Here is a 10,272-nt window from a genome sequence, read left to right on the forward strand (position 1 = left end):
GAGAGCATCAGGAAAACCACACAGTTCATTAAAGAGAAGATCAAAAATGGACATGGACTCTCCACCGAAAGATCCATCAATCTGTTCCTCTGTCTGCTGGAAGTGAAAGATCAGACTCTGTCCAGAGAGATTCAGGAGTTTGTGAAATCAGACAAACTCTCAGAGAAGAAACTCTCTGCTGCTCACTGCTCAACAATCGCCTACATTCTTCAGATGTCAGAGGAGCCGCTGGATGAGCTGGACCTCAAGAAATACATCACATCAGATGAGGGGAGAAGAAGACTGGTACCAGCTGTGATCAACTGCACAAAAGCTCTGTAAGTGGTAACTCCTTAAACATTCACATAAAAACCTAAATTTCACTGCAGTTAAGGCACATTGACATTGATACTTTATTAAATAATACTCACAATACAATGGTATTTGTGCCAGTTTAGTGCTTGGCTAAGACTATTGTCATGCTTACTTCTGTATCTGTTCTGTTATGGTTCATTTTCTGTGTTCCCATTCACCTGTGTTCCCAGTTAATCTGTTCCCTTATTTACCCATTGCTCTACACCTGTTTCTGTTCTCACTGATTATATTTCCTGTGTTTATAAGTCCTGTGTTTTCCTCTGTTCCCTTGTCTTGCGTTTATGTTGTTTGGTGGTAGTTGTGTTCTGTGTTCTCTAGTGTTTCCTTGGGAATTATCTATTAAAGACTCTATTTTGAATTACCCCTTTGCTGTATGCTTTATCCCTATCTACCCGTGACAACTATGTGGTGATAAAGTTTAAGTAATTACTACTTTCATTTATATTTTGTCCTATAGACTTGCTGGCTGTAATTTTACTGGTCAGTCTTGTGAGAGTTTGTCATCAGCTTTACAGTCTCCAAACTCTGTCCTGAGAGAGCTGGATCTGAGTAACAATGATCTGCAGGATTCAGGAGTGAAGCTGCTCTCTGATGGACTGAAGAGTCCAAACTGTCAGCTGGAGATACTGAGGTTTGTTCTAGTAATGTTTGTCTAAAATTGAGTGCTGATACTTTGGAGGTTTTTATACTTTTTACTTTTTTTTTAAAAGCATTTAGCACATTACATTAAGTTCTTTGTGATCACATCTGCTTAACCTCACCATTGCTCCTAGATTTATAAACGCATAATTTGAATGGTGATTTCCTTTGGAGACTATTTTCTGGAAATCCATACATCAAAAATAGAACCTGCAGGCCACGAGGGGTCTAATCTGACCAATGCCTAGTCTGGGATGATATGAATAAAGTAAAATATGAAAAATACTTTAAATTATTGCATACATTAAATCATAAATTGGCATGATATTGGATGACAGATTTGAATTGTTGCTGGTATGTTCTATAAAAAGGAACAAGTCTTGAATCGTGGATCATAGGCACTGATGTAATGATTGTTCTGATTGGTGGATCTCAATACAAGGTTTCTCTTCCTAAGTCTTGGTATAACTCACCAAAATTTGCCTTTAACAAATCACCAAGATGCTACATCAGTTTATTTTTGGCTTTTTTTTTTTTGGGCATTAAACATTGGCCAATACGTTTGATCTGTTCGGCCAGTAAGCATCAACAGTACTGTTTTGACAGCATTGAGAAACCCAGTATCTGAGTGCAGATGCACAAGAGTGCCCAATCTCCCTGTTCTGTACTATACTGTCTAATAGAAAAGCAAATGTCACCGTACTTTATCATATTCCACTGTCATTCATAATTATGCATTTATATCAAAGTATTTGAATTGTCTGATAAACATTTACAATGTTTGTAGAATCCAGCCATTAGATTATGAGAGGGAAGTCTACTAACAAATGCAATCCCTGCCGGTACTGAGACTCGAACTTGCAACCTTCGGGTTACAAGTTCAACTCTTCTACCCATTAGGCATTTGCTGCTTCTTTTTCCATCCACTGAAGAAAAAACTGCCCCGCCATCAGTATTCAGTGATGGAGCTCATACTTAACCATGTTTATGTAGAATATCAGTCCGATGTAGAAGTACAGCTTGCTGATGCTGACATCTGCCCATTTGTCTTTGTGACCCTTTGCAATTGTCCTGTCAGTCTGGGCATGTGTTGTGGCACTGAGTTGGTAAAGCACTCTCAGAGCAAAACAATTTGAAGAGACTCATGGGAGAGTTTGTCTTATTTGTGGTCCAGTTTTCTGGTATCTGGTCGTTGGATAAAAAAAGCAAACAAATGTGAGCATGCTGATTTCAGGAGTAACTATATTAGCGATCAATAATACTAATATTGCCCATTCAGAACGAAAAGAATTATGATTTTGTACAGTCATACATGCACTTACGCTTTTGCATGTGTTTTCACACAGTACATAAACAACATTTATATCTTAGAAGCTACATTATTATTGGTTGGCCCATTATAAACATCTACTTCTGAGCAGATATTCATGAACACAGTATTTCACAGTAAACCGTGACCTAAACATTTGTAAGGTCAACCCAATTGGCCCAACGAAGGTATCCAATGGTGGCTGAAGGTTTCCTGTATGTTCGCTCTTTTCAGTGTGCAAAGTAAATTCATTTCATTTCATTTAAATTTTAATCTGACTCCATTTTATTATGACCTCAAATCTAGGTTGTCATACAAATTGGTTGTTTGTCCATTTATGTCCTATTATTATTCTTACACTTAATTACTCTAGTTAACCCTTTACTTTATATTTACTCATTAGGAATCTGTGACGCTCCGTGTCTCACGTTGACCATTTTACGCAGATCTCACCGTGACAAACTTGCCAGTCTGATCATCAGCCAGAGTTTTCATACCACATTTATGCAGATGATACTCAGCTTTATTTCCCCCTAAAATCAGGTTCTGATTCAGTGTCCTTTTTGCTGGCTTGTTAAGAGGACATTAAGAATTGGATGAAAAATTATTTCCTTCAGTTAAATCAGAAAAAGACTAAAGTTATTTTGTTCGTCCCACCACACCTTTTAAATAATTTGAGCCCTACTGTGGGCGCCTTTCAGGAAAACATTCGTCAAAAAGTTAAAAACCTGGGAGTTATTCTTGATTCTGAACTAAGATTTGACAAACAAATCAGTTCTGTAGTCAGAGCCAGTTTTTTGCAGCTTAAGGGGCTTCGCAAGTTTAAAACCTTTCTTAGTTATGATTCATGGATTTATTTCAACCAGGCTTGATTACTTTAACGCTGTCACAACTTGCTACAGACCAGAGACACGGAGAGATTCAATAATAGAAGATATACTAACAAAACTAAGATTCAAACATGAGATAAAAATTGGTACAGAATGCCGCTGCTCATTTTTTGAAAGGGACCAAAAAAAAGACTGCGCATATTACCCCTGTGTAAACGTCACTTCATTGGTTACCTGTTAAATTCAGTGTTGATTTTAAGATTTTAGTTTTTGTATTCAAGGCACTCCATTGTCTTGCCCCTATCTAGCTTTCAGATCTTCTCCATTGCTACTCTCCAGCAAAAATGCTTAGATCCTCCTCCCAGTTGTTATTGATTGTTCCAAAATCTCGTTTAAAAACTAAAGGCGACAGGGCTTTTTCAGTTCTTGGTCCTATGCTCTGGAACTCTCTACCATTATCCACCAGATCGTACCCTACGTTATCTACTTTTAAAAAATCTCTTAAAACATATTTTTTTCTCTGGCTTTTGCTTAACTTGAAAACAACTTTTTGTAAAAATCGGTTGAAACGGTCTTGTCTGTGGTCTCCCATGGTTTTAAAATCGTTTAAGATTTTAAAATCATCTAGTGTGCAGCCAGCCTTAAGTACTCAGACCAAGACAAAAATCCTCCAAATGGAGACAGGAACTAGGAATTGGAATTTGCATTAATCAAGTTCTTGACGTGGAGAGTTTGCACCTTTTGGGGACAGAGGGTGATTTGCATGAAAGTCACTGGGAAATGACACACCCTCTACAGTGAGCAAAATATCTCTAACTCTTAGGAACTGTATTACCTTTTAGTCTACTTCTTGTAATATTAAGACCATTGTACCAGTCGCCCCGAGACAATTCAAATTATATCAAGACATGATTGTGAATATCACTTGCATTCATGTTAAACATTTATATTATGCTATTGACCATTCTGAGTGAGCTGACTGAAGGGAAGAAAGTGGATGAAAAGGAACAAATGCAAAGAAATTTTCCCCGCATCTTCTCTCAGTGAGATGTGGAAACAGATGTCTGTATGTTAATACGTTATATGTTATAATAACTGCCCTCGGCTAAGAAGGAGCGCGTGTAATTTAATTGCTCCCTTCCTGCGTTGAAGTGCAAACTGTAGTTTCGATTGGAGGAATTGCCCTGCTATAGACTATTGGCTGTGCTAATTAGAAGGCGGCCACAGCTGTTTTCACTGTAGTGTCTTAGACTGTGTATTTATCTGATGTCTGTGCGCTGACGCGGAAGCATCAGCGGAAGCGTTCAGGCCTCCTCGTGTGAAGACCAACGAGGGTAAAGACCCGCGACTTTACCTGCGCGACTTCACCGAGCAACGAAATTGCCCAGGCACTTAAGTATAAGTATATTTTTGCTCTTCCCTGTACACACTCTCCTTTTCTGTCCTCTCTTTCCCACCTCTATCATGTGTTTCCAAACCATTCCGGTTGTCTCTCGACGACGCTCTACGGTCACACGCAGACGGCAACGAAATGTTGCTAACCTGCATCCTATCTCTACATCCTCTACTACACCTCTTTCTTTCTCTATGGGTCTCTGGAATTGTCAGTCAGCTGTCAACAAAGCAGACTTCATTTCTTCTTTTTCTTTAAACTCCACACTTAGCATCTTGGGCTTGACTGAGACCTGGATTCGTCCAGAAGACTCAGCAACCCCAGCTGCTCTTTCGAACAATTTCTCTTTCTCTCATACCCCCCGTCAGGTTGGCCGGGGTGGGGGCACTGGTCTGCTCATTTCTAACAATTGGAAATACTCAACCCACTCTCCCCTATGCAATTACAACTCATTTGAATCTCATGTGATCACTATAACAGCTCCCGTAAAACTCCAGGTTGTGGTAATTTACCGCCCTCCTGGGCAAATTCTATCCACCTTCCTAGAAGAGCTGGATGGGCTGCTGTCCTCATTCCCGGAGGATGGCAGTCCACTTTTAGTCTTTGGCGACTTCAACATTCATCTGGACAAGCCTTATGCTACAGACTTCCATTCACTCCTTGCTTCATTTGATCTCAAACGACGCTCCCCTTCCCCCTCCCATCTTTCCTCCGTTGTATCCTCCTCTCTTCCCTCACCTACCCATTTCTCATCTCTGGATGTGAATGCAGCAACTGACACTTTATGCTCTACTTTAACCTCTTGTCTAGATGATATTTGTCCTCTCTCCTCCAGGCCAGCACGGGCTGCCCCCTCGAACTCCTGGTTATCCGATGTTCTTCGTGAACATCGGACCAAACTCAGGGCAGCTGAGAGGAAATGGTGCAAATCAAAAGATCCGTCAGACCTCAGTATGTATCAGTCTTTGCTTTCATCTTTCTCTGCTGAAGTCCATACTGCCAAATCTTCATACTTCCACAACAAGATCAACAGCGCTCCAGACACACGTAATCTCTTCAAAACTTTCCATTCTCTCCTCTGTCCCCCTCCACCACCTCCTACCACTTCTATAACAGCTGATGATTTTGCCACATTCTTCACAGACAAAACCAGAACAATCAGTAGCCAATTCTCAGCCCCACACACACAGGACTTCAAACCAACCCCACCCACTCCAAAAACTCCCATCTTCTCCTTCTGTCCCCTCACTGAGACAGAGGTATCAAAACTTCTGCTCTCCAGCCATCCTACAACATGCCCTCTAGACCCAATCCCCTCACACCTCCTCCAAGCAATCTCTCCTTCACTCTTACCAGCACTCACACACATCATCAATACATCTCTCCTCCCAGGCACCTTCCCCACTGCATTCAAGCAGGCTCGGATAACCCCACTGCTCAAAAAACCTACATTAAACACTTCACTTACAGATAGCTACAGACCTGTCTCTCTCCTTCCATTCATAGCGAAAACCCTCGAAAGAGTTGTTTTCAACCAGATATCATTGTTTCTTTCACAGAACAACAAACTGGATCCTAACCAGTCAGGTTTCAGGAGTGGCCATTCAACTGAGACTGCGCTACTGTCAGTCACAGAAGCCTTGCGGATTGCAAAAGCTGATTCCAAATCATCAGTCCTTATTCTGCTGGATCTTTCTGCTGCTTTTGACACTGTCAATCATCAGATCCTCCTGTCTGCCCTCTCTTCAATGGGCATTACAGGGATTCCACTTCGCTGGTTTGAATCCTATCTCACTGGTAGGTCTTTCAGGGTGGCTTGGGGAGGGGCGGTATCCAAAGCACATCAACTTGTCACTGGGGTTCCTCAGGGATCAGTTCTTGGACCCCTCCTCTTCTCCATATACACAACTTCACTGGGTCCCATCATACAGGCACATGGCTTCTCCTACCATTGCTATGCTGATGACACACAGCTCTATCTCTCGTTTCAACCAGATGATCCAACGGTAGCTGCACGGATCTCAGGCTGCCTGGCAGACATCTCGGCATGGATGAAAGAATATCACCTACAGCTCAACCTGGCAAAGATTGAGCTTCTTGTCTTCCCTGCCACTCCAACTCTACAGTATGATTTTTCCATCCAGCTAGGTTCTTCTACAATTACCCCATCAACTTTGGTCAGAAATCTTGGTGTAACTTTTGATAACCAGCTGACCTTCAAAGACCACATTGCAAAGACCGCTCGATCTTGCAGGTTTGCATTGCACAACATCAGAAAGATCAGGCCCTTTCTAACGGAGCATGCTGCACAACTTCTTGTCCAGGCCCTTGTCATCTCTAGGCTGGACTACTGCAATGCTCTTCTGGCTGGACTTCCATCAAGCACAATCAAACCTCTACAAATGACTCAGAATGCAGCGGCACGACTGGTCTTCAACGAGCTCAAAAGAGCCCATGTTACACCTCTCTTTATCTCCTTGCACTGGCTACCGGTTGCGGCCCGAATCAAGTTCCAGACATTGATGCTTGCATATAGAACAGCCACAGGCTCAGCACCCGCCTACTTCCACTCACTACTACGAATTTACATCCCCTCCAGAAGTCTGAGATCCGCTAGTGAGCGACGCCTCGTGGTACCATCACAGAGAGGCTCAAAATCACTTTCCAGAACATTCTCGTTCACCACTCCTGGCTGCTGGAACGATCTTCCCACCCCTATCCGGAATGCTGAATCCCTGACAATTTTCAAGCGACAGCTGAAAACTCATCTCTTTCGAAGCTACTTGACTTCATCATAAAAAAAAAAAAAAAAAAAAAAAAAAATTCTCTCTTTATTTATTCCTTCTCTTTCTAGCTTGTACTTATTTGAACAATGTCTAAGAACTTGGTATTACAACCACTTCTTGTGTCTGTTTGCCTCTTTTAAGAAGAATCGCTTTATGTATCCCCCAATTGTAAGTCGCTTTGGATAAAAGCGTCTGCTAAATGACTAAATGTAAATGTAAATGTAATACACTGTGTGTATTGTCCGTATCTCAGAAGATCAAAGTGTCTGAGGTTCTTCAAGTCTTACACCATTCTTTGATTGTTACATTTATCATGCTGGAGTGTAAACAAAATTCACATTCTTGTTTTGTGGAATAATTAGATGAAATATAACAAAGTCTGAGGTAAATTCTGGCTTATTCTTTATTTTGTGTCTTCTAAAAACGATAAAAATGAGATGAATCCTGCTGCTTTGTTTATAGAGGTGATAGAGCATTTGCATGTCAGCGTGTCTCACGTAGATGATTACCAGATGAATAGGCTGCCCTGAACGTGGGTGTTACCACTTTACAGATAATGAGCTCAGACGGGAAAAACTGTACCTCATGTTGGTTTCATACAAATTACATTTGATATTGTGCTTTTTGAATAAAAGCATTCATTTCCATTTAAAGCACACCCCCCCCAAACATTTGAATAGTAGTATATCATGGTTCTGCATAAACATGAAGCCGCACAACTGTTTTCAACATTGATAATAATCTGAAATGTTTCTTGAACAGCAAATCAGCATATTAGAATTCAATTCAAGTTTATTTGTATAGTGCTTTTCATGACACAAATCGTTGCAAAGCAGCTTTACAGAAAATTAAGTTTCTACAATATATTTAGCAGTAGCTTGTCAGTGGTGAGTGACTGTCAATTTAATGTACATATGGCAGAAATGTACGGTAAAATTCAGTTAATGATGTAATCAAACAGACGATGAACACTATTAACAGCAATTATTATTATTATATGATGCAATCAAACTTCTAGCAAAATGTGGTAGTTCTGTATGTTGTTTCAGGGTTGGCATCATCTGAGGTCCTCTGAGGGGTTGCATCATCTCTTCTCAGGTGTTCTGGATCCAGACTGAAGCTTGTGTAAATCCTAGTTACCACGGGATGTCAATCCCAGCAGAAACAGAGAAACACATAGAGACATAATTAGCGTAGCTGCTGTTCCAACCAAGCAAAATTGATTTGTTTAACCCAAACTAAATCTGGATCCAGACTGAAGCTTGTGTGAATCCTAGTTACCACGGGATGTTAATCCCGTGGCAAAAGACAGAGAAACAAATACAAACATAATTAGCGTAGCTGCTGTTCCAACCAAGCAAAAATGATTTGTTTAACCCAAACTAACGAATAATAATGTGCATTTGATTAGATATAACTGCAGTAAAAGATTATGACTGCAGTAAAAGATTATGAGATGCATTATTTGAATGCTTGGCCAAAGAGATGTGTCTTTAATCTAGATTTAAACAGAGAGAGTGTGTCTGAACCTCAAACATTATTAGGAAGGCTATTCCAGAGTTTGGGAGCCAAATGCGAAAAGCTCTACCTCCTTTAGTGGACTTTGCTATCCTAGGTACTACCAAAAGTCCAGAATTTTGCGACCTTAGGGAGCGTGATGGATTGTAGCGTGGTAGAAGACTAGTTAGGTACGCAGGAGCTAACCCATTAAGGGCCTTATAGGCAAGTAATAATATTTTGTAACTGATACGGAACTTAATAGGTAGCCAGTGATAGGTAGCCAAAATTGGGGTAATATGATCATATTTTCTTGACCTGGTAAGGACTCTAGCCGCTGCATTGTGGACTACCTGTAGCTTGTTTATTGAAGATGCAGGACAACCAGCTACCAGTGCATTACAATAGTCCAGTCTAGAGGTCATGAATGCATGAACTAGCTTTTCTGCATCAGAAACAGGTATCATGTTTCGTAACTTGGCAATGTTTCTCAGATGGAAGAATGCCATTTTTGTAACATGGGAAATATGATTTTCAAAAGACAAGTTGCTATCTAATATAACACCCAGATGTTTGACTGTAGAGGAAGTAACCGTACATCCGTCTAGTTGCAAATTGTAATCCACGAGATTCGGCGTACTGTCTTTTGGTCCAATAAGTAATATCTCTATCTTATCTGAATTCAATAGGAGAAATTGATTGGTCATCTTTTACATTTTTAACACACTCGGTGTCACGGCTCGGTTCAGGAAAAACACAGTGTAAGCAAGGGTCTGGGTCCAAGTGCAGGCTTTTATTAAGCAGTAGGGGAAAACAAAGGTAAAAACCAAAACAGAAAACAAACAGAGCTAAGACTCTGAGACACAGGCTTGAGACAAGGAAGGGAATCTGATGCAATACGGCCACGTAGAGCTTGCATCAGTCCATGCATCACAGCTCGTACAACCACTAGTGACACTTACTACAACTATCATTAATAATCCGCCCAGAGTGGCATGGGAAAGGCGCATAATTAGCCCTCAGGATGGGCCACAGCTGTGTGTGAGAGAGTGTGTGCACAGGTGTGTGGAGTCAAGGTGACGGAGTTCCGGATGGGCAACAGCTGTGTGAGTGTGTGCACAGGTGTGTGGCGTCAAGGTAACGGAAACGGAGTCCAGGAGGATGGGAAATGGCGACCTCTGGTGGTGACAGGGAGCACACCAGACGCCAGACCCTGACACTCGGTTAGCTTAGATAATTTAGAAGTTTCATCTGGTCTTGTTGAGATATATAGTTGAGTATCATCAGCATAACAGTGGAAACTAATCCCGTATTTTCTAATAATATTACCAAGGGGCAACATGTATATCGAAAATAGCAGAGGACCTAGGACAGATCCTTGTGGCACTCCATATTTTACTGGTGATAATTGAGACAACGTTTAAATTAACAAAATGGTAGCGATCGGACAGGTAGGATCTAAAC

General features: G+C 41.0%; 1 protein-coding gene across 1 annotated transcript in view; it reads left to right on the top strand.

Annotated features, from left to right (window-relative positions):
- Positions 1-3: 3 nt before the first annotated feature.
- LOC107576375 (ribonuclease inhibitor-like) overlaps positions 4-10,272 on the top strand; it is a gene marked incomplete at its 5' end in the record, with an annotated part of 19,533 nt that continues 9,264 nt past the window's right edge. The window contains 2 exons of the mRNA XM_016262565.1: positions 4-317; positions 812-985. Coding sequence (XP_016118051.1) covers positions 4-317; positions 812-985 — 488 coding nt within the window. The remainder of the gene's footprint in view (positions 318-811; positions 986-10,272) is intronic.

Source organism: Sinocyclocheilus grahami, unplaced genomic scaffold (genome assembly GCF_001515645.1).
Source record: "Sinocyclocheilus grahami isolate Dianchi unplaced genomic scaffold, SAMN03320097.WGS_v1.1 scaffold3607.1, whole genome shotgun sequence".
In the NCBI taxonomy this organism is placed as follows: Eukaryota; Metazoa; Chordata; class Actinopteri; order Cypriniformes; family Cyprinidae; genus Sinocyclocheilus; species Sinocyclocheilus grahami.